Source organism: Ipomoea nil, unplaced genomic scaffold (genome assembly GCF_001879475.1).
Source record: "Ipomoea nil cultivar Tokyo-kokei standard unplaced genomic scaffold, Asagao_1.1 scaffold2805, whole genome shotgun sequence".
Classification (NCBI taxonomy): domain Eukaryota; kingdom Viridiplantae; phylum Streptophyta; class Magnoliopsida; order Solanales; family Convolvulaceae; genus Ipomoea; species Ipomoea nil.
The window spans coordinates 4,395,124-4,420,764 of NW_017619233.1; the positions used below are offsets into that span (position 1 = coordinate 4,395,124).

Genomic DNA, 25,641 nt, shown 5'->3' on the forward strand with positions numbered 1-25,641 from the left:
TTTTTTTGTTTTTTAAATTTTAATTTTTTATTCTATTTGTTAATTTATTTTTAATAATTATATAGAAAACCTTCTAACAACCTATAAAAAATGTCAATTGAACAAATTTAGCTGGTGTATGGGTCTATTTGACACTTAATTTAGTTCGTGGTGGGAATTGAGCACTTCGCAGTAGTAGATGAGTTTATTTGACATTTGTGCCTAGATTTTATATAGTAATATAGTTTGTGTGGAAAATTGTAAAAGTATAATTTTATTTTTATTTGTACTTCTGTAGTATAGATATATATATTGATAGATTTATAATTAAAATAATTACATTTAGAAATTAAAGAATTAGCATTTAAATTTTGTATGACTAAAGGTTGGTGCACCTGTTATGTTATTGCAGAACACAGACCACTCTCTTGGTCTTTGCTACGCGTCTCACCGTCACGAGATTGGCAGATGATATTGTTGAAGCAATAATATTTAATGGGACACATCAAGAAACTAAAATTCTTATCCCCCGAATGTCTCTCACCTCTTATGATACGAGATTGCCTTCAAGTTCCAGTGTAAACAATTCCCGTTGATGCTCGCATATGCTATGACTAACAACAAAAGTCAAGGCCACTAACCTACGTTAGGTTATTGCTGAAAAAATTAACTTTTAATCACAGTCAATTGTATGTGGCTTTTTTCCTAAGTCACTCATCTTGATGGGCTGAAGGTTTTAGCTCTAAACGAGGATGAACAAAATTCTGTTACTACTATCAATATCGTCTACAAAGATATTCTCAATAATGTGTAATTCAAACTAGTGATATTATGTTTTATTTTTATACAAAGATAAAAAATTGCTATATATCTACATAGAAAATATATATTCCATACAAATAATTTATATAACTGAGTTGCTACACAACGAGCTAGCAAATAATTTCTATAACTGAGTTGCTACACAACAAGTTAATTAGTCCAATTAATACAAATTCTAAACACTGATATATAAAATATAAAGTTCAACACCGAATGCGTATATCTACACGTTAGTTATTAATTAGGCAAATATTACTCAAATTCAAGCAATAATAAAATCAAAAAATATAATCAATTTATTTCAATAATTTAATTACATTATATAATATTTGATGCTATAATTGGTATAATTGTATATATCAATCTAAATATTCTTAAAATATTATAACAAAGCGAAGAATAATAATAGTCTCGCCCGCAATTCGCGCTTAGTTTAATATTTTGCTCCTTCCAGCGTATTTTCTTTCCTTCCTTCCCTTCTCCTTTTCGTCTTCAACATTTACATGGATGCTGTCGCTTGCGTATTGCGTTTATTTCAGTTTCTGAGCGGTGAAGCGAGTTGGAGGAAATCTCTATATATCTATAGATAGAGAGAGAAAAAGGGATACATAGTTACATGCACATATATACATATTGTGAGCGAGAGGGAGAGACATGGATGCCGTAGAGGGTAATGTTGGAAAGAAGATAAAGATTGGAGTATGCGTAATGGAAAAGAAGGTGAAATGCGGCCCGGAGGTTCTGTATTTTTTGGCTTGATTATTATTTGTATAAACAGAAAATGCTATTTTGCAGACCATGCACCCTACAATCATACTAATTGCTATTCAGAATATCAGCATATATTTGATGATATGCATTCATTATATTTTATTTTACGCCACTTGGTTGGATTGATTTCAGGTTTTCTCCGCTCCTATGGGGCAGATTCTGGACAGGTTACAGGCATTTGGTGAATTTGAGGTATTCTTTTTCTCTAATCACTGCAATAATGCAATGTAATGCAAATGTGAAAGCATTCTATTGGCTCAATCCTATAGTTGAATGGTGGAATTTTTATAGAACCCGGCCGCCCTGTAGTTGAATGGTGAAGTTTTTTTTTTCGCTTGGGTCCCAAGGGGAATTGCCACTTGTGGCAATCGAACCCGAGTTATCCCTAGGATCATCCCCACAAAGAAGCTCCTTTGCCACTTGAGCTACCCTTTGGGTTGTCCAATGGTGAAGTTAGTTGTTGGTTTATGGTTGGGTTCTTTGTTTAAAAGCTATACTATACTATACGTTGCTTCTCATGAGGCCTTGTTATATATGCTTGTAGGTTCTGCATTTTGGTGACAACATTATCCTTGGGGATCCAATTGAGAGGTATATTAATTAATTTCCAACTCAGTTTGTGGCTTCACCATAAAATTTGCATTGGTTGATTGTGTATGTAATTATGTATGGATGCATTGCTCTGTATGTGTGTGTATTGCGGGTTACAGCTTTCCATAAACAACTGTATATCATTAATTACGGGTAATACACGTACTGCATGATGCCGTCACCAATCTTCAATTTTAAATTTATTTTATATAGATATAGACGTTTTTTTAATTTATTGCAGCTGGCCAATCTGTGATTGTTTGATTGCCTTCTATTCTACTGGTTATCCTCTGGAGAAGGCTGAAGCCTATGCTGCGTTGAGAAAGTAAGTATTTCCTACTCTTTAATGTATCCATAAGTGTATAGAAAATTAGAAACTATGTCTCCCCCAATAAAGATTCTGCAGTCTGCTGGAGAATTGAAGCAAACTGAGAATGTTGTGTTGTCTTGATTCTTGAATGAATACAAAGCCAAGCCAGGCCAGGCCATCACCATTGGGACCAAATAATGATGCATATATATATATATATATATATATATATATATATATATATATATATATATATATATATATATAAGAGTAGTTTAATTTGTTAGATAGATGTAATTTTGCCTTATTTTGGTGCTGCTCTTAATTTCAAATTAATGTCATCGATCTCATATAGGTACAGTACGCACGTGTATTGTGCTTTTGCGAGGCATTTCTTCATGCATGTTTTGTAATTTTGTATTAACTGGTTAATTATATTCAGGCCTTTCCTTGTAAATGAATTGGAGCTACAGTATCTTCTTCATGATCGAAGGAAAGTGTATGAGGTGTGCCTATATATTATAGAATTACTTGTCTCTTTACTTCATTTAGTGTAGGTGTAGTTGGAATAGCCAATAGCCAATTCAAGGATGCCATGCATTAGTTTATTCTTAGCTTTCTGATGTATTGAACTTTAATTTGGTTCCTTTATTTCAGCGTCTTGAGACGTGTGGAATTCCAGTTCCAAGATACGCTTGTGTTAATAGACAAGTACCCTATCAAGAGTTAGATTATTTTGCTGAGGAAGAAGATTTTGTTGAAGTTCACGGGAAACGCTTCTGTAAACCTTTTGTGGAGAAACCTGTTGATGGTATGTACACGCCCGCTCCTACAAATTTCAATTCTCTTTTGTTACACTCCCTGTGCGCCATCAAAATATATCTCAAATTAAATTTCCTTTCATAAATTAATTATTATAACACCTACTGTACGTCACTACTTCTTTTTCATGCATGCATATGTGCATGCAAATATGCAATCCACATTCATAATCAATTTGTTTTGTTTTGGCACAGCTGATGACCACAGTATAATGATATACTACCCTAGTTCAGCAGGGGGAGGAATGAAAAAGTTGTTCCGGAAGGTGAGATGAGATGAGATGAGATTTTAATATGATGTGACTACATATGCAATGCACAATTAAGCCTATATGACCTGGTTTGGTTTCAATATATATTATTACATGTCTATAACTTGCCCGTACGTGTCTTGAATTGTGCTAGAGTTGGAGTGTAACTTGAAAGTATCCATTTCTTGCCACTCAGCTTCTACGTCTATCTTCCATTACTTGAATATATCCATATTTATTATAGTGTGCAAAGCAAATAATTTACTTTGCTGTGTCTGGCCTGCTAATGAGGCTGGTTTGGCTCAGTTTACTGGCAGATTCAGCCATGGACTATTAAAACATCTTTAGGATCCAAGAATATAAATGCATGAATTAAAGAAACAGCATTATTGTATTGCATGCAATTATGAGATATCGAAGATCAAAGAAAGAACAGACAAGACATTTTTGGCTGTGGTTGCTTTATACAACAATGATACGGAGAAAGAACTGGACTACACTCTTTCCACCCAAAATTGACTACAAACTATCAACAATGAAATTCTCACCCTCTTGAATTGTTTGAAAAATCTGATGTCATTTTTGCATTATTGCCCGCCACTGGCCCTAGCTTGCGTTTGTATTCATCTCATTTTTGCTTCCATATATTATTCAGGTTGGAAACCGCTCAAGTGAATTCCATCCTGAGGTTAGAAGAGTCAGACGCGAGGGGTCCTATATTTACGAGGAATTCATGCCTACAGGAGGAACAGATGTTAAGGTTGCTAAATTTATGTTTTTGTATATATATACGTTAATTAGATATTTAGATTTGTTATGGTTTATGATATATTCATGCTTGAAACAGAAGCTTCTATCAATGTCATTGTGAAATTCTCATTGCATATTCACATTCAAATTGTCTTTTCTTATGGTTCTTTGGTGTAATTATTGGACACACTATCTTTTCCATCAATTTCCTTTCCCATTCATATACATGAAGTGATGAAAGCATCAGCTTCTATGTTTATTCCACAAATCCACGCACAATCATATCATCTCCTGTATATTGATAGTCCTATCAGATCAGTTTCTTATTGCCTAAAGTGAGTTAATCTTGGCAGGATTCATCTTCATATTGCTTGAATGAATATACACGAGCTTTTCCTCGTATCCTCCAATTTCTCTTTACTTATGTTTTAGTTTGATTTCTGTTATGTAGGTTTATACTGTTGGCCCTGAGTATGCACATGCAGAGGCAAGAAAATCCCCTGTTGTTGATGGTGTTGTTATGAGAAATCCTGATGGAAAAGAGGTAAGGTGCCTATTTCCTTGAAGAAGATAAAAGAAAATTTGATGAATAACTTGAGGGTGTTTAACCAGTTACATGCTTTTCTATGAAACAATAATAATATTATATTGCAAGTAATGGGAAAACTTACCACTGCAGATCAGATATCCTGTTCTACTTACGCCTACAGAGAAGTTGATGGCAAGAGAAGTTTGTATTGCCTTTAGGCAGGAAGTAAGTCAGTTTAAAAATAACTATCTACTTGATTTCATTTTGCCTTTAATTTGTTTCTCAGCCAAAATTAAAGAAAAAGAGATACCTGGGAAGTGGGATTTAATTAATTAATTCTGACATTTTAAGAGACATATATACATATGTACATGTTGATGGGGTGAACATTTTTTGGTTTTCAGGTTTGTGGGTTTGATCTCTTGCGTTGCAATGGACGTTCATATGTTTGTGATGTGAACGGGTGGAGCTTCGTAAAGAATTCCTACAAGTAGTATTACTTGAGAAAATTAAACTTTGTATTTGTCATCAAGTTTGATACATTTGATTGGAAGTCCACGCACTCTAATTTGCATCACAATCAATCAAAATAGGTACTATGATGATGCTGCTTGTGTGCTGAGGAAGATGTTTCTAGATGCAAAAGCTCCGCATCTTTCATCAACTATTCCACCTACTCTGCCATGCACATCCACATGCACAGCTAATGAACCAGTTCAGCCTCCTGAGGGGTTAACACGCCAAGGGAGTGGGCTTATTGGCACATTTGGAGGATGTGAAGAGCTACGGTGTGTAATTGCAGTAATTCGACAGTGAGACCACATACCTCCCACTACCTTATTTCTCTCCCCTTCCCTCCCCCTCCCTCCCATTAATATTCTTTCTGAATTTCACCAGTGGTGATAGAACTCCCAAGCAGAAAGTGAAACTCAAAGTTACTGAGGAAAAGCTCTTAAATTTGATGTTAAAATACAATGGGGGAAAACCTAGATCTGAGGTCAGCTCCTTCCTCGTTCCCTGTTCCCTGTTCCCTTTTCCTCTCTCATTTCTAAGTTCTAAGCAATGTTGTAAAAATCGCTAGGCGCCTGGGGACCGCCTAGGGTGCCTAGGCGGGCGCCTAGAGCGCCTAGGAGGCCGACCGCCTAGCGCCTAGGCGCGATTTTTGCAACACTGGTTCTAAGAGACACACTCTTCCCTTTTACAGACCAAACTGAAAACTGCTGTTCAATTGCAAGATCTCTTGGATGCCACAAGAGCTCTAGTGCCACAAGCTAGGTAAACTCTATTTTTCATCTTTTAACAATTGATTTGAAATATTTTTATATTCCTCTTCTGCTTTTGTATTTCTTTTTTCAGACAAAAAGGGGTAGTTTTATATCTAAATTTTTAGTTGGCAGAAGATAATCTGAACCCATGTTATACAATGGAGTTGAGTTGCCATAATTTTGTAGATTTTGGGTAAAAGAAAAAACTTAAAAACTAAAAATTATATCTAAAAAAAAAAGATTAAGCTGAGCAATAGAGCGTGTGTGTGTGTGTGTGTATATATATATATATAAATTATATCTTTAAAAAAAAGATTAAGCTGAGCAATAGAGAGAGAGAGTGTGTGTGTGTGTATATATATATATATATATATATATATATATATATATATATATATATATATATATACGAGCGCATTTGTAAGTATCTTTCGTGGTCAATCTTATTATAAGTTACCTACGAAGCAGTAGTTGTAACACACACTATTAAAATTATGTGCAGTGCATATGTTCAGAACATGAGGCAACTATTGAGTAAAAAACTTTGTCTCGGTATATGCTATGTGATTCGTATAAAAGTTGATAAGCCCTCAGTAATTTAAAATAAAATCTATATATTTTGATTTTTTTTTTAATTTTATTATTGAAAATTTGAATTAAACAAACAATACAATTCATAATGTTTGCGAGATATTATGAAATTTAATATATTTTCTCCAATAATATTAGTATCAAAATTAGTCGTAATAAGTAATTTTAGAAGATTAGACACAAAAAATCTTGTAGAATTTTTTTATTTATAATTACCTCCAATCTCCAAGTTATTATATATGAATTGTACACAGATGAAAATACTCAAGTGCCCCAATATAAAAGATAAGCTATGCTACATGCATGAAAATGCTTCCTATGATGCTCACAGACCATTGCAATTTGCAAATGTGTGAGTTGACATTGATGTTATATTGTTAATAATAACTATATGAATACATTATATTGGTTGTCCTCTAAGAATATTCTTAAGGGAAAATTGTAATTTATGCCCCTCCATAATATGCCAATTATCAATGTTACACCTGAATTATTAGTAGTGTAAATGTTGCCCCTCAATGTTCAAAACGGTACATATATTGCCCCTCCCGTACTGTATGGGAGGGGCAATATATAAACCATTTTGAAAAATGAGGGGCAACATTTACACTACAGGAGGACACTATATGTACCGTTTTTAAAATTGAGGGGCAACATTTACACCACTAATAATTTAGGGGTGCCATTGATAATTGACATATTATGGAGGTGCATAAATTACAAATTTTCCTATTCTTATTAAATATAATTAAGAAGGTTTATTTGGGTATTGTTTTCAAATAGATCAAAAGAAAAGATAAAGGGTAAGTGTTCACAAACAAGAACAAAGTAAGGTGCTTTTGTATACAGTATAGATATAAAACAAAAGTGATATGCTACAACTATCTAACTAATTGGCAGTTGTTATATAGACCTGATCCAGAAAGTGATAGTGAAGCAGAAGGCCTTGTTCATGCCGAAAAACTTCGTCAAGTTAAAGCTGTTCTCGAGGAGGTCCATATAATATATCTTCTTGGATTCTGCTTTCTATTATCGAATTTATTGGATCTGTGAATACTCAGTAGTATATATATACACTTACAAAACTGATAAAGATATGTATCTGTATATAAAATATGAATTACATTTCTGTATTTCTACTTTATTGTTAGTCAAGTTGTGAATCCGTCTCCAGGGGGGGCATTTTTCTGGCATTTATAGAAAAGTTCAATTGAAGCCATTAAAGTGGGTTAAAGTTGCAAAATCTAATAGTGAAGGTGAAGAAGAAAAACCTATAGAAGCTCTTATGATCCTTAAATATGGTGGCGTTCTCACTCATGCTGGTAGAAAGCAGGTACTTATAATCTATATGCTTAATGGGTTTTGATCATTTTGTTTTTATTAGTGATTGGGTAATTGAATTGATGATAATTGCTGGCCTGGGCCATTGCCCATTGAAGAAATTATTTTCTGCTTTTTAATAGTGGACTTGCTCTAGTCTTGCTAATTCTTCTGTGGCTTTATGTGTTTTTTTCAAAAATCTTTTGTAGGCTGAAGAACTGGGAAGATATTTTAGGAATTATGTGTATCCAGGTTAGCAAATTTTTCTAATTATCTCCAGTTACTTAACAAGCGACTTGCTTTTGACTGCTCAAGCTAACTTTTTCTCAACTTATCTTTTCTTGATATCAACTTTAACTTTCATTTTTCTTTTTTCCTAATTGTTATCTTCTGTGATTAAGAGTATAGTGTTCATATCTATTGTATGGTTTCAATTGGCATAGCTTCTGGTTGAAGCTGCTGCTATTTCTTTGCCATCTCTTATTTTCAACTTCAGGTGAAGGTATGGGCTTGCTTCGTCTTCACAGTACTTATCGCCACGACCTTAAAATATACAGCTCAGATGAAGGGCGTGTACAGGTGAGTTTTGTAGCTTATGTATTTGGATTTGGTGAGCGCCACTTATTTCCTACCTCCCTCCCTCCCTCCCTCCCTCCCTTACATGTGCTTTAATGCTTTATACATTCCCTTTCATATGTTCTCTAACTATGAATTTTTCCTGGGGTGTGGTTTGTTGGTAGATGTCAGCAGCTGCTTTTGCCAAAGGGCTACTAGACTTGGAAGGAGAATTGACACCAATACTGGTCAATGACCTTGATCTACAAGATGCACTTTGGGATTGTCTTTTTTTTTTTTTTTTTTTTTTTTTTTGGGTTATTGAGACAACTGATTCTTTGGCCCTTTTTTTTCCCACTTATAGGTCTCCCTGGTTAGCAAGGATGCTTCTATGTTGGATGGACTTGAAACCGCCAGTATTGAGATGGAAAAAGCAAAGGTTTCTCCCACCATGGCACTAGATTTTTATAATTTATGTACTAAAAACGGAGATAATCACATTTGATATTTACTCAATTTCATCCAAGTTTTTGTCAATTTATTTGGCTTAAATAGCAGTATTTTACTACTTGGCTTAATAATAACTTAGTATAATGAATATTGGATTGATTGTATGAGATCCATAAAGCAGTTTTTTTTTTTTTTTTTCCTTGTCTGAATTAAATTAGGCCACAAGAAACACTTGAAGTTTCATATCATGCTTTATAGCCATAATCAATTTCACAATCTACCGTAGATATTATGAGACAAGGAAGATGCATCCCTTTGTTCTTTTGTATTAGTTTATGCATATGCCATATGTACTCCAAGTCAAGCGTCATTTGATGTTTCTTTTTTATTTTAGACATTCCTTTGTTCCCTTCTCAGGCTAAATTGAATGAAATTATAACTTCTGGAGCAACATCAGCTCATAGTACTGGATCATCAGAGAAGCCTTGGATGGTTGATGGGGCTGGAGTCTCTTCAAATGCATCTAAACTCCTTCCCAGACTGGTAAGTTGATATGAAACTACTATTTTGAAATCAGAACTCGTAGTTTCATGAATCTTGCTGACCTTTTGCTGGATATTTTTTTTACCCACATTCTACTTTACCCCTGCCCATGAATAGATTATTCTGAATGTCCTGATCTTCACAAAATGCATGTGTTGTAAAATATAGAGGAAGAGAGAAGGAAAATAGTTTCTGTCTTAATGAAAAAAGAAGATAGAGCATACAACTTGAATTAGAAAAGATAGGAAAGGCTAATCCTGGAATCCCTTGTAATCAGGGATTGATTACCCTCATAACCAGGAATTTGATTAACCATTTTCGTTATTTCTAGGATATGAGTGTAAGACAAAGAGCAAAGTAGACTATGTATAAAGTGTATTTACTTATGAAGAATGTACAGTGGAAGGGAGCTACTTATACAAGCTAAGGAAAGAACACAACCACTTAATTCAAAATTCAAAACCAAGGGTTGAGAGTAATTCTTTCAATTGGAACCTACACTCTCTAACACTCCCTCTCAAGCTGGAGCATAAATATCAAACATGCCCAGCTTGTCATATACGACATCCAACTCCCGCTTAGCCCTTTCGTGAATATGTCAGCTAGTTGATTGATACCACTACGAACATGCACAATAGATATCAGCCCTTGTTGCACTTTCTCTCGTACAAAGTGACAATCTACCTCAATATGCTTCGTTCGCTCATGGAAAACTGGATTATTCATAATGTGTATAGCCGCACGATTGTCACACCACAACCTTATAGGTAGTTTCACTTCCACACCTATCTCTTTTCGTATATTATGCACCCAGACTATTTCACTGGTCACATGAGCCATAGCTCTATACTCGGACTCCACACTTGACTGTGCCACAACACTTTGCTTCTTACTCTTCCATGAGACTAAATTGCCTCCCAAAAGCACACAATACCCTGTCATCGACCTCCTGTCGCTAGGTGAGCCAGCCCAATCTGCATTGGAGAATGCCTCAACACCTGTGTGTCCACAATTAGTATAAAGGGCCCCCTTCCCAGGTGCACTCTTCAGATACTTCACAATACGAATAGTTGCTTCCCAATGAGTTCGTGTAGGCGAGCTCATGAACTGACTCACTACACTTACAAGGAACGCAATATCTCGACGAGTAATCGTGAGGTAGTTCAACTTTCCTACCAGTCTCCTATACCTTTCTGGATCTTCAAACACCTCCCCCTCATCTGCTACAAGCTTGACACCTTGTTCCATTGGCGTATCACAAGGCTTTGACCCAAGCAATCCAGTATCACCAAGAAGGTCCATCACATATTTCCTCTGTGAAAGAAATATGCCCTTCTTTGAGCAAGCAACTTCAATACCCAGAAAGTCTCTTAGTATTCCCAAATCTTTAGTATGAAACTCAACTCCAAGGAAGGACTTAAGAACATCAATTCCGTCTGCATCACTACTTGTGATTACAATGTCATCGACATACACTATCAACAAACACACCCACTGTTAGTATGTTTATAAAAGACGGTATGATCACAAGCACTCCTCTGCATTCCAATTCTCATAATTGCACTGCTAAACCTCCCAAACCACGCACGCGGGGGTTGTCCCAGACCGTACAAAGACTTCTTTAATTTGCACACTTTCCCAAACTCCCCCTGAGCAACAAACACTGGTGATTGCTCCATATAAACTTCTTCAAGTAAATCACCATGTAAAAATGCATTTTTGACATCTAATTGACTACTTGCTAACTTGAAGCTCAACTGATTGTCTCAACAAGCCCTTAATTAGAACATCTGCAATTTGCTGTGTGGTTGGTATAAATGGAGTGCAAATTACCCCTTCTTCAAGCTTATCCTTTATGAAGTGCCTATCAATCTCAATATGTTTTGTTCTATCATGTAGAACCGGGTGTCAGAATACAATTTCATAAGAAGACTCAATGGTCTCCAAAGATCCGCTAGAACCCTTTTTAACCAAAGAACTTCACATACTCGTTGAGCCATTGATCTGAATTCTGCCTTAGCCCTTAGCACTGCTCCTTGCAACTACACCTTGCCTTGGATTAGAATTTCCTACAGATTGAGATTGAAACATTTTATGTAAATGCTCTATTTGTTCCCTTGTGAATGGATGGCACTGAGAATGACTATTGCCCTGGATCTGAATTGCTCACTTGAAATGCACAGACATCTCCCCCCAGCTTGTTGTCACTAGATTTTTTTCTTCCAACCTGCAGCATCAGGTTTCTCGGGTATGCCATGGCCTTTTACAATGACCACACCAAGGCCTTTGCTTTCCTCCTTGTCAATCTCCTTCTAGGTCTGAGCTTCGGGCAACAAGATCAGACCCCTCATTCTCTATTTTTGTCTCACTAATATTCTTCAACACTACTTGCCTCCATGCTTGCAATTCTGAAAAAATTGCCCTAATAGTTGGCAAGGGTTTTTGTCCCAAAACACATCCCCAGACCTCACCGAGTTCTTTATTCAAACCTGCCAAGAAAGAAAATACCCGGCTTCTTTCAATCGTCTTTCTGTACTGAGCACTGTCACATAGACTTTCCCATTCTTATTCCTCAAATAGATCCAACTCTTGCCAAACAACCATCATCTCATTATAACATGTTGTTAGATCATGCTCACCTTGTTGCATCTTCCACATTCAGGTATTCTACTCATACAATTGTGAATAATTATGCAAAATCTGAGTAGGTTTCTTTGATTTCTTCCCAAACATCATGAGCCGCCTGCAAGAACATGTACGGTTTTCCAATCACTGGCTCCATAGAATTGATCAATTAGGCAGTAACTATTACTAGCTAGCTGTTTCACTTACCATTCAAATAGCCAAGTTTTCCTTTGCCATCAATTGGCAAGTGCCAATCACACGAATTGAGACCACTCAAGATAATTTTTTTCAATTCAATTTATGAATGGTAATTTTAAGGGAACTATCCGACAAGGAAAAACCTGCTGGTTCGGAACTTAAATTTTCAGAGAGAGAAACAACAGTGGGTTGAGCATTTCCCTCCGATATTGTTTTGCTACTGGTAGCATTTGAAGAAGCTAAATCAAAGCCAACCATGGCAGCTTTAAAAATAAAAAATTTAACCAACGCTCTAATACCATGTAGTAAAATATAGAGCAGCCTTAAATCTCCAGGCCAGCTGTCCCACCCAAAAGTGGTGCCTACAATTCAGCGATGAGATTAGTCACTGTGTCCGACGGTGGAAACCCTGGGTACACCCAACAAAAAAAAATATAGAGGAATTGAAAAAGGAAAATAATTTCCATCTTTATAAAAAAAGAAGATAGAGCATACAACATAAATAAGAAAAGATAGGAAAGCCCGCATGGGTAGCTCAACGGGTCATAGAGGTGAAACTTTGGAAGAATGACCAGGGATCGAGTCTCACCAGCGGCAGTGTGGGAGCAACCTCTCAAAGTGAGGGGGGCTTCTTGTGCGCAGTGAGCACCGGTCTAGCCTCTATGGTTTATGTTCAGTTGAGTCACCATGATTTACATCCTCCCAAATGCTCTGTCGGGCCGGGGTGTGGGGGGCCCTTAGGGTTGGGGTTCAGCCTTTTGGAAGAAGAAAAGATAGGAAAGGCTAATCCTGGAATCCCTTGTAATCAGGGATTCATTACCCTCATAATCAGGGATTGATTAATCATTTCCTTTATTTCTAGGATTTCAGGATATGACTTTCCTAAATTTGTTGAAATCTATAGCAATTAAATGCCTCATTTATGGACAGCATGTAACATGCTTTTTCAATTTTTGTATTCGAAAATCTTCTTCACCTGTAGTCTATGACTTCATTATAATTATGCCCATGGTTCTAATTTGTAGAAAACTAAAAGGAAGAAGCTATTCTACGAACACTGACCTTGTTCCCATTTTGTCTGTTTTTCTGTGCTCTTCTACATGTACAAGACTCATCTATATATACAAGATGGAAGGTTATCTATGCCTCTTCATATCCATGTCTGTTCACCTATTTTTGACTCTTCACATACTTGTCTGTTCATTTCTAACATAATTTATACTTGTGATCAGGTAAAATTGACTAAAAAAGTTGCAGAACAAGTTTGGCTTCTTGCAAAGGATGAAGATGAGGAACTTGCTGTTGCTGAGACAAGATCATGTGATGTTATTCCACCATATGATCAAGCTAAGGCACTTGGTAAGACGAACATAGACGTTGATCGCATTGCTGCAGGTTTACCATGTGGCAGTGAAGGATTCCTTCTCATGTATGCAAGGTGGAGAAAACTTGAAAGAGAATTATATAACGAACGGAAAGAGTGAGTACTTTTCTAACTGACTATTGTGGTTTTCTTAAAGGCTTTCAAGAAATCTTCTGATCAAGTTTTTTATATCCGTTTTCACTATCCCAAGAAGTAATGGCAGGATAACCTAGAATTGGAGTGCTCATTCATTAGAGCAGTTCAATTGAGTATTGGACACCATTATTCACTATTGATTGCACATCTTTAATGCTGTGTTTTTTATTGCAGACGCTTCGACATTACACAAATTCCAGATGTGTATGATTCTAGCAAGTAAGTTATCAACAATGGAATCTTCACTTATCTATCTTACTATTGGTTCTTGAACAGAGGAGATTCTTCATTCTTGATGTGGATTGGGAAACCTATCACAGTTAAGTGAATATTATTTATATCATTTCTTATTATCAGAAACAGAATAGTAAACACTCTGTGCCAACAAATTGTACAACAATCCTTTTTATTCTTACAAAAGGAATAAATGTAGTGATGATGAATGACATCTTGCTATGTTTTTGTTCACATGTGCTCTTTCAGTGATCTCTATTTTCCTTTCCTGATTTTTTTGCTTAGTTTCTCCCTCAAGTCCGTATCAGTATAAGTTGCTGCTCAAGAATTCTCTGTGATTGAATGTGTATTTTTCTATTCCTAGTTCTGAACATGAAATTCAGTTTTCCTTGAATCACTTGTGCCGTTCAACCATTCTCTATAGCTCTATTACAAAGGCCTATCTTCACCATTGCTATCCCATGCAATGTTACTGAACAGAAAACATCACGATTTGATGAAAATTTTCATTACTTTCTTTTCTTCATCAATCTTCATCAGCTACAATTATTTACCTTTTTTGTTGGAAATCTTATTTTGTCTCCCGTGGGATGTTTTAACTATTTTTCAAGATTTATAAATGTTGTTCCCTTTTCTTTTTTAACAGGTATGACCTTTTGCACAATTCACATCTAAAACTGGAAGGATTGCATGAACTCTTCAAAGTTGCAAAGGTAAAACAACTATCAGTGACCAAACATGATGTCAGAAAATACTACAAACCTCTTGATGAGCAATACACCTTTAATGCATTTTCAACTGCAATTATCTTACCAATCTAGACTTGCAGGCAATGCATGTTTAGCAGTTCATCTATAGGTTATGAGCCTCTATGTTATTCTAGATACTTGTACTTGTGAGCATTGGCAGCATAACATTTATCATGGCTCTAACTAAATGAACAGAATTATGATTCTGCTGTTTGTCTTTCAGTTACTTGCAGATGGTGTTGTTCCTAATGAATATGGGATTAATCCACAGCATAAGCTAAAGATTGGATCAAAGGTAAATTCATATTTTTATGCCTGATGGAATTGTTTATTCTTTTCACATTTTCATACTGTACTATGGTGTAAATTTGGAATAAAATTGTTTATTATTTTCACACTTTCAAAGAGTATTATGGTGTAAATCTCTTCCAGTGTCTAAAGTATCAGTCTGTATTGTATTTAGTTCTTCAGTTAAAAATCTTGAGCATTTAGTTGAATACTTGATGGACTACCAAAAACTTAAAAGGTTCAACTCAAACACATTTAAACCTAAAAATCCCAATCAACCTCACAGAATTTGTATCTCCATTTGTCCTTATGACCACTGAATCCATTAAGTTGAACCATCATATCTTATTAACTTCTATCAAGCAAGTTCCAATCTATTTATTCCTCTCTTACTATTTGGTTATGTTTCATTTTAACTTGGTATATGTATAGTAAGTACTATACAAGGGAATGAGAGAAGAATGTTGAAAAGAGTTGTGCCTTTCTATTGAGTGTATATATATTTGTATGTTGTCTCTCCATACATGAGTAATATACAACGAAAATTCTTCTCATCTTCCTAACATGGTATTAGAAGCCAAGACTTAAAAAATAAAAAACAACTTCTTTTTTGTCGCAATAATAGTAGGGTTATTGTTCATTCGAACTTTTTTTTTCACATTACTTGTTATTGGTAAGATTTTTTGTCAAATTAGTGCTACCTATCTCTTCTAAAGTCTCCGGTGACTTGACCCAACAAGTCTTGTAACCGGCTCCCTCGTCACATGCTGTCACGTTGCCAGCACTCCGACATCATGCGCCAACATGTGAGACCATCTCTGGCAGGTTTCTCCGGTGAAAATCTCTAGATATCCTCATTTTCCCTCCACGATTGTATCTGTGCCATCCATTTTCTTTTTGGTAACAATGTCCCCTCTTACAAAAACTCTGATAATTCCGGTATTGTTTGTCTTTCTGCAAGTAATATGCTTACTATCTCAAGCTCTACTTATGTTCCTAATTTGTTCGGAAGTCGGGTGTTCACTTCCAAAAGATTATGTGAATCTCAAAATTACCAATCTTGGTATGATGTCGTTGAGTTATGATTTATGGGCCAATGAGTTGCTAACCACTTACAAAAGGGAGTGGGTAAGATACCAATTTGGGAAATGTTAGATGTTCAACTATGTAGCCTCCTTTGGCAGTCAAAATTTGAAAGTACTCGGAATCAAATCCTTGGATGCAACATTGTCCCAGGAACCATTGAGTTGTTTAAGTGTCTCTTGCTGGTAACCTCCACTCCAACTGTTCACACATATACTTTTGGACTATCTGCTCTAGTGTCGCAATGAGGTCATGGACGAACTAGAGATCGTGGTGGACATAAAAACACTAGATTTTGTGATTTTTGCAATAAATCTAGACACACAAGTGTTGCTTAATCTCAACCGCGGGAGAACCAAGTTCCCGAACTATTTCCGCTACTAAATATGAAAAGTTTGTTCGATTTAAAGCCAATGACAAGGCTTCCGGTGTCACTCTTGTAGCCTACACTGAAGGATCTCATACTGTCCTTGTATCCCAATCTAGCCTAGCTTAGCGGATCATGGGTTATCGGTTTAGGTGCCTTTGAACATATCTTTGGTAGCTCATTTTTATTTTCTCATTTCACCAATGGCGAAGAAGTTGAATCCACGTCCCTCTCTTATTTGTATTCTTAGCCAGGTTTGTCTGCCGGTATCTCGCTTTGCCAATCTTTTCCGGTGAAGGGTTCTTGTCGGAAGACCAACAAGAATCTATGTTCACTACTCACTAACCTGTGTCAGAACTCCATCAGCTATTGTTTAGTTAGTGTGGCGATGCTCCCAAAGTTAACGTAAATCACTAATTTTTGTGGCTATTTGTCTAGCCATGCGATGCTAGCTCCTATCCTCCAGTCATAAACTATTTGAAGAAAACGATGGAAATGGCGTCATTTCAGAGGATAATACTTTAGTTTTCAGGTGGGCATTAAGCAATCCGGCAATGTACAAATTTGGGCAGACGTTTTGGAGAACTTCGCACAACGCCCACGTTGGTGGTTATTTGGAGTGGTGATTCTTCTTCCACAAGTGCGGCAACCCAAGGTTGTGCAGTATCTTTGATCGGCTTTCAATTGAGGGAGAAGTGACCAGTGATTTGGTTTTCCTATTTTACCCTTGAAAATGGATGGGAAAATAGACTGAGGATTGTTTTGGTAAACTTTTGCATAGTTGGGGATGAATCTGAACAAACAAAATTATTAGTCATGGACCAAAGTGGTGAAATTCTCATAGTTGAAGGACCAAATCGGGTATTAACTCAATTGATTACCATTTTGTTCAAAACAAAGTTGCATATAGAGGTATTACTACTTATGTAGGCTCAAATGATCAATTAGCTTATATATTTACTAAATCTTTAAGAAGTCATCGGATTGAATATATTTGTAACAAGCTTGATGCATATGATATACATGCTCCAACTTGAGGGAGAGTATTGAAACACAAAAGTTTTGTCTGTAGAAATATGTTTGTAGAATTGTGTATATATGTATGTTGTCTCCCCATTGAGAGAAGAATGTTATACAACAAATTCCTCTTATCTTTCTTAACAACTAGGACAATCAATGGAAGCAAGGCTCAATTAACAAAAGTTTGCTCCTAAGAATACTAAAAGACAGATTTGAAAAGCACAATAATTATTCTCAACACCACGAAATCATTAGGAGTAAAGGAGTATAAAGATAAATTATATATGTCAAAGAAGTGATAAGGTGCACATAAGTACTTTTTACCTTTTATTGAGGGCAATGATAAGGTACAAATCAATTTATTTAATGAAGGTTTGGTTATAGGAATGAACGTAATTTGTGTTTGATTGATAATCAATTAGGAAGATTACAACCATAGGAATAAATAGATAACCTAACTAATAGGGTATTGACTAGGCAAGTATAACAATCTACCTAATATAACTAATGTTATTCCTAATACAAATAATGTAACAAAATATATCTTAACACTCGCCCTCAAGCTGAAGGTTGGAGAGAGACAACATTGAGCTTGTTGCGAAGAGCTTCAAAGCGTGGCGCTGGCAGAGGCTTCGTGAAGATATCGGCGAGCTGATCTTTCGTGGATACAAAGTTCACTTGAAAGTCTCCGGCGGCGACCTTGTCACGAACAAAATGAAAATCAATCTCGACGTGCTTCATTCGAGCGTGGAAAACAGGATTAGTGCACAAGTAAGTGGTGCCCAGATTATCACACCACAGAGTTGCGGGAGTGCCCGAATGGAGACCAAGTTCACGGAGCAGTGAGACAACCCATGTTACTTCAGCTGCAATGTCTGCCAACCCCTTATACTCTGCCTCAGTGGATGAGCGAGCAACGGTGCGCTGCTTATGGGAGACCCAAGAAATCAAGTTGTCGCCTAAAAACACCGCATACCCGCTGGTAGATTTGCGGTCGACCGGACACCCAGCCCAGTCGGAGTCCGAATAGGCATGAATGTCTGAAGAGGATGACATGGTGAGACGCAAGCCAAAGTCAAGAGTGCCTTTAATATACCGTAATACACGCTTCAAGAGGCCCCAATGATCAACTGTCGGAGAGTGTATAAACTGGCACAATCAGTTGATTGCGAAGGAGAGATCAGGGCGCGTAATAGTCAAGTACTGAAGCGCACCCGCCAGACGTCTATACTGAGTTGGATTATCAAAAACATCATCAGACGGCGTCACCGCTTTTGTGATGGAGGCCGGTGTGGCAAGAGGCTTGCAGTCGGTCATACCAGCCCGGTTGAGAAGATCACCCATATACCGGCGCTGAGAGAGAATCAATTTTCCGTCGTTAAAGAGTGTTTCAATGCCAAGGAAGAAAGTTGGTTTACTAAGGTCCCGGATTTTAAAGGTAGTCCCCAGACGCTTGAGCAGAGAGTCAACAAGGCCCGGATCATTCCCCATCATAATAATGTCGTTTACATAGACCAGTATAAACACTCCGGCGGGGCCGGCTGTGTAGTGAAATAAGGATACATCTGTCTTTGACGCCGCAAAACTTGTATTAAGCAAAAAATCATGAAGGCGCGTAAACCAGGCACGGGGTACCTGCTTAAGTCCATATAACGAGCGCCAAGGATGACACACATGGTCTGGGTGACTGGGCTCCTCATATCCCGGTGGCTGTCGCATGTAGACGGTCTCAGCCAAATGCCCGTTTAAGAAGGCATTGTGGACATCTAGTTGCCGTAGAGTTCAGTTCCGAGATACGGCAAGCGAGAACAACAGTAGCACTGTAGTCGGTTTCACAACGGGACTGAATGTATCAAAGAAGTCTTCCCCAGCTACCTGGTTGAACCCCTTTGCTACTAGTCGCGCTTTATAGCGTTCTATAGACCCGTCTGCCATCTGTTTGGTACGGTATACCCACTTGCAACCGATGTTATTCATGCCTGGCACTGCTGGGACAAGATCCCAGGTGTTGTTGTGAAGCAAGGCATTAAATTCTTGGTCCATGGCATCACCCCACTGTGGGTGACCAACCGCCTGGGAGTAGCAAGTCGGATCTGCAGTGTCTATGTTGGCGGTGAGAGCATGGAACTGTTCACCAGTGCCTTGTGTCATATGACGAAGACGCATCACATGAGCCCTCTGAGGCGGTTCAGTGATCCTACGTCTCCTTGGTGCACGAGGAGCCTCAATAGCCAAGTGTGGGGCCCCCTGCATGGCCGGTGGTGTTGGTGCGTTACTGATAGTTGGCACAACTGGACTTGAGCCCCACAGTATGACCGGTGCGTTACTGATAGTTGGCACAACTGGACTTGAGCCCCACGGTATGACCGGTGCGGCTGGTTGTGCGGTTTCCTGTGTTTTTGATTCTGTAGCAAAAAGGAAACACAGACTCGTCAAACCGCACATGGCGACAGATAAAAGTTTTTCCAGTAGTAAGGTTTAAACAACGATACCCCTTAAAGGACGTAGGATAGCCTAAGAAGACACACGGGGCAGACCTATACTCGATTTTGTGACGATTGTAGGGGCATAAGTAAGGGTAGCATAAGCACCAAAGACTCGAAGGAAAGTGTATGTAGGAGGCTTTTTGTGTATTTGGAAATATGGAGTGTTGAACTGTAGTGCTGAGTTAGGGAGGCGGTTTATGAGATATGTGGCTGATTCAAAAGCTGAGTCCCAGTATTTTAATGGAACGGACCCTTTTGCCAAAAGAGCTAGACCGGTCTCAACGATGTGTCGATGCCGGCGCTCAACGCGGCCGTTTTATTCGTGGGTGTATGCACAGGATTGCCGGTGTACAATCCCGAGAGTTTTGAATAAAGTTTGTAAACGACGTTACTCACCCCCTAAGTCAGACTGGATGGCCTTGATAGAACGTGAAAACGAACGTTCTACCATGGCCCGGAACTCATCAAACACTTTATATATATCAGTTTTTACACGAAGTGGATAAAACCAACCGAAACGAGTATGGTCATCCACGAATAAAACAAAATATCTAAAACCATCTGCAAAAATAACGGGTGCAGGTCCCCAAATGTCCGAGTACACTAGATCTAAAACAGCAGTACTGGTGTAATTTATTCTATCTAAAGGAAAACGACTAGACTTGCCGAGCTGACAAGCCGAACAAAGACTCGGGGAACTCAATTTTTGTGGTGTAACCGGACAAGACTGGAGTGCACGTTGCAAGACACGGGCGTGCGGGTGGCCTAATCGACAATGCAAACGGCGGAGGAAGCTCGAGCCGACAGAAACGCCAAATGCGACCGTGGAATTGTTAAGGAGTAAAGACCACCCGAACTGGGACCCTTAAGCAACACCCCCTTGGTTATGCAATCCTTTACAACATAATAAGTGGGATGAAATTCGAAAAACACGTTATTATCAGTGGTAAACCGATGAACAGACAATAACGAAACCGAAAGATCAGGAACATGCAAAATATTTGACAATTTTAAAGATTTAGAAACTGACGGTATCGTTGCACAACCAATACTAGAAATACTCAAACCTGTGCCGTTTCCAACACGGAGGACGTCGTTGCCGGAGTAGTCCTCGGATTGCGACATCATGGCCGGATCTAGAGTGGCATGAGAGTAAGCTCCGGTGTCGGGATACCAAGACGCAACCTCCTGCTGCGCCATCGAACCACCATCGGCGTTGACGGCCATGTGCGCCTGCGGGGCTGGTGGCTGCTCGGAGTATCGCCGGAAACAATACATGGCTGTTATGGTTCAACGGCTAGTGAATAGCTTACTTCAACCCCTCTTGGTCGTTATAGTATGCCTTTTGTAATAGGATTAGAGATCTTTTCCTTTCCAGGTAATGAATTGGTGATAATATTTGTAATTCAATGTTCTTATGGAAAGATAATCTTCAAAGAGCTTGAAATTGGCAATTATGAAATACCACTCCAAGTTAAGAGAATAACCTAAAAACACACACTTCACAGATTTAGGATTCAACTTGTAGACAAATATCCTGTACAAAACAAGTGTGTAGGTAGAAGCATTGGAAGTAAAACTTATAGTTCTTATTGATCATACTCAATAATATATATATATATATATATATATATATATATATATATATATATATATATATATATATATATATATATATATATAAAATACAATAATAGGGAAAGAAAAACGACCTCTGCACCCGAGCTAGCATAGTGGTTGATCATCTGGCCTCAACTCATAACTGGAGGCGGTAAGGTAGATGTTCGAACCAAACCTCAAACATCATTGGAGTTGAGCTTCCCAAGTAGAAAATGGGCTTCCTAGGTTAGAGTTGGGTGTGGGTTGGGCTCCTTGTGCGCATTATAAGGCGGATGGCTGATTGAAAGGCTGCTCATGCGACTCGGATTTACATCCTCTAGTGACTCTTGGGTGGGGAACTAGAAGCTAGTATTAGTCTTGCAGAAGTTGGGAAACCTATGTATTAAAAAAAAAAAAAAAAAAAAAAAAAAAAAAAACACTACATTACCTAGCACTATTCAAGGAATCAGAATAATTACACAATTATAGGAAACAATATTATCTCCTAATTCAAAATAAAATCTCCTAATAATATACAACCTAACATCCTATATATAGGTATTGGATCAAATGAAAATTGCCACCCAGGTAAAAACTGAGAACTCATCTTGACTACCAATTTGAGAATGGTCAATGGCTCTAAAACAAGGGAAAAATGCGATGACATTTTGGTAAATATTTCAAACTTAAAAGTGCATTATGTACAACTGCAAAACGCACTAAGCAATGCTACAAAGTTTACCCAGTGACATGTTCAGTGCAACCTCTTGAATGCACTTCTACATATCATTGGATGCAATTTGCATTCTGCATAATGCACTTTAAAGTTTGAAATATTTACCAAAATATCATCGTGATTTTTAGATCAACAGCTAAAATGAGTTTGTAATTTTTACCAGAGAAGTGGTTCTCACAGGATTCAACACAAGATGGGCATGAACATAACTACTCCAATTTTTTTTTTTTCCAAATGTGTTATAGATTGCTCGGCGCTTGTTGGGTAAACTTTTGATTGATGTGAGGAATGCACGTGAAGAGGCTATCAGTGTAGCTGAATTGAAGAGAAATCAGGACCATAATTCACTAGTTGGTAAGACTGGTAAAGAACTTGCAGAGCTTCTCAAGCCTCATGCAAAAACTGAAGACTCTAGAAGAACTACTAGCTTTGCTAGTGAAATATCAGTAGATCAGGATGATGATGATGATAAGGAGACCAAGTATCGCTTGGACCCAAAGTAAGTATTTTATATATGACATAATCACCAACTCGATCTCCAAAAAAGTACATATCATGGGTGGTTGACCAGCCCAGCCCAGAAAAATTGGCATAATTTGAAATGCATGCTTGTATTACATAAATTTCACAATATCTTATTTCAGATATGCAAATGTGAGAACACCAGAGCGGCATGTCAGGACACGCCTTTACTTTACATCAGTGAGTACTTTGTATTATACTGCTGTTAATATTTTTCATACATTAATTTATCTATCTGGGATAGAATGATTTTTCTTTCATTTGTCAACCATCTGTATCTACTGAACTATTGGCAGGAGTCTCATATTCATTCTTTAATGAATGTGCTGCGTTATTGCAATCTGGATGAATCTCTTCAAGGAGAGGGAAGCCTTGTTTGTAATAGTGCTTTGGAGAAATTATTTACAACAAGGGAGCTTGACTACATGAGCTACATTGTATTAAGGATGTTTGAGAACACAGAGGTTAGTATTTCTTTAATGTTGAAACCCGCAGCCACTACTCGAGTGTGTGTATTGGGTAAACTCAACAAAGGACCACAAGGAGGAAACTAACTCAATAACTGACTGGCTCAAACCAAGAGGGATGGGATTCGAACTCGTGACCTTGTAGTTACAAGTTTGTATCATTACTCAGCTTGGCTGGGGTTACCCGTGTATAGGTAATTCTTCATTTCATGATTGTGTGCAGTTGGCACTAGAAGACCCGAAAAGGTATCGCATTGAAATGGAATTTAGCCGTGGTGCAGATATATCGGCATTGGAGGTAAGGCATTTTATTCATAGGGGTGGGGGGTTTTCTTTGTAAGGAACAATTGATGTATGTAATGTAATTGTTACGTTGCAGGAAAACGAGTTGGAGTTGGAGGCTACTTCATGGTATCAGGAGCACAAGTTGGCAATAATGGGACCTGAGAGGCTTCAAGAAATTGGGTCATATCTAACATTGGAGAAGTTGGAGAAGATGATGCGTCCATTTGCGATGCCAGCTGAGGATTTCCCGCCACCATTAACACCGCAAGGATTTTCAGGCTACTTCTTGAAAAGTGCTGCAGTTCTAGAGCGATTAGTAAATCTTTGGCCGTTTCATAAGTATGGCAACACTAATGGTACAATTCTAAATTCACTCCTTCTAATGTCTGCCTTGTCTGTCTTCAATTGAAAAGCCATTTATTTTATGTAATAATTCTGGAAATGAATTTGCAGAAAAACGGCGTGGAGGGGGGTCAGGAGCACAAGTTACCAATAATTGGACCTGAGCTACTTCCAAGAAATTGGATAATTGTTGGCGAAGATGTTGCGTTTATTTCTCATGCTAGCAGCTCAACTTTTCCCAGTGCGACAAGGATTGGATTTTAATTCTTCATTCATGTAAAATAAAACGAGAACGAACTTGACAAAAGGATGAAATGGTTTTCATATGAGCCAACTCGATAAATATGTATAATGATGCTCTATCTAAATTAATGCACAGTTCATCAGGCAATTTGCATTTGGTGTAAGGTAGGAGAGATAGACAACAAACTAGTAATTGGTATGCAATAATAATCAAGGTTGCAGAAGGCGCTAGTCGGCACCCGACACTTAGATGCTGTCTAGGCGATCGAGTAATAATAATAAAAAAGTAATAATATGCTCAAGCTGCTCTACACAGTTTACAAGCTTGAGCAACGTGGAGTCTCCATTGCCCATTGTCCAAATCTTCTAGCTATCTAGTTGCCACAACCACACTCCATGTTGTCATAGTCGCCACAGCCATCTAGCCTGAAGGTTTGCGACTCGACCGAGTTAGGCGCCACACCAACTCAATCGAGTTGGGAACCTAGTCGGCCAGCCGACTTAAAGGCGCCTAGGGGTGAAATCCCCTTGGTCTAAGGGTGCCTAGCGCCTAGGCGGCCGCCTAGACTGATTTTTACAACTCATAATAATGCAATGCACTGCAAAAAGGCGCCACGCCGACTCAATCGAGTTGGGAACCTAGCCGGCCAGCCAACTTAAAGGCGTCTAGGGGTGAAATCCCATTGGTCTAAGGGTGCCTAGTGCCTAGGCGGCCTCTTAGACTGATTTTTACAACTGATAATAATGCAATGCGCTGCACAAAGAACAAATGCAAAATTGTAAAACATTCAAGCTAGAAAGCAATAAGTGGAATGACTCCCCTCTGTAAACTGAAATGCACCAACTGCTTCTGACTTCTCACTAAAACATCTCTCAAATCTGAAGAGTATAATAGGTGTACCATAATCTAAGTTGAGGAGCTACAATACAAAGCTCTTACTCTCAAGAGAATGGTGTAAGCAACCCATTATCTCAGTTAAACTAAATTTAATATAATGAAACAAACTTGAGCTTTACTCATAATTCCACTCTAATTTCACACTGCATTTACAAGGGCAACAATTTTGGGAAGGAATGAACGAACACAAGCGAAAAGAGGAACCTCCACCTGTCGCATCCACCCAAGGCTGATTTAGGGACTGAAGCAATTCTATGACCTCAACCAGATAGCTGAAGAGAGGAGCACAAAGGCTAGCTGAGGAGACAAGGTACAATTATGCCCTCTACCAATCAAGTAAACTTTCTACTTTCTAAGGACAACTAGAGGCAAACAAACAAACAAAATGGGGGATCATATGTTGAATCAGTAGGGAAATTGAAGAATCTTGAC

The 25,641-nt window shown here is 37.9% G+C and overlaps 1 protein-coding gene across 3 annotated transcripts; it reads left to right on the forward strand.

Moving 5' to 3' along the window:
- Nucleotides 1–1,265: 1,265 nt before the first annotated feature.
- On the forward strand, nucleotides 1,266–24,539 carry LOC109158271 (inositol hexakisphosphate and diphosphoinositol-pentakisphosphate kinase 2-like). Of its 3 annotated transcripts, none has more exons than XM_019306181.1 (31): nucleotides 1,266–1,539; nucleotides 1,705–1,764; nucleotides 2,117–2,163; nucleotides 2,405–2,488; nucleotides 2,916–2,979; nucleotides 3,131–3,284; nucleotides 3,490–3,560; nucleotides 4,201–4,305; nucleotides 4,747–4,839; nucleotides 4,975–5,049; nucleotides 5,229–5,314; nucleotides 5,418–5,636; nucleotides 5,722–5,821; nucleotides 6,029–6,099; nucleotides 7,592–7,673; nucleotides 7,855–8,013; nucleotides 8,210–8,252; nucleotides 8,497–8,579; nucleotides 8,741–8,803; nucleotides 8,920–8,994; nucleotides 9,423–9,548; nucleotides 13,604–13,851; nucleotides 14,065–14,109; nucleotides 14,771–14,837; nucleotides 15,097–15,168; nucleotides 22,698–22,951; nucleotides 23,097–23,154; nucleotides 23,271–23,438; nucleotides 23,665–23,739; nucleotides 23,821–24,082; nucleotides 24,180–24,539. In XM_019306181.1, exons 1-31 carry the CDS (start codon nucleotides 1,456–1,458, stop codon nucleotides 24,230–24,232), a joined length of 3,246 nt encoding a protein of 1,081 aa, XP_019161726.1. In that variant the 5' UTR covers nucleotides 1,266–1,455; the 3' UTR covers nucleotides 24,233–24,539. The 3 variants fall into 3 exon arrangements, with proteins under 3 accessions (XP_019161726.1, XP_019161728.1, XP_019161727.1); XM_019306183.1 differs by having other exon boundaries at nucleotides 4,201–4,237; nucleotides 4,745–4,839; XM_019306182.1 differs by having other exon boundaries at nucleotides 1,266–1,521.
- Nucleotides 24,540–25,641: the final 1,102 nt, after the last annotated feature.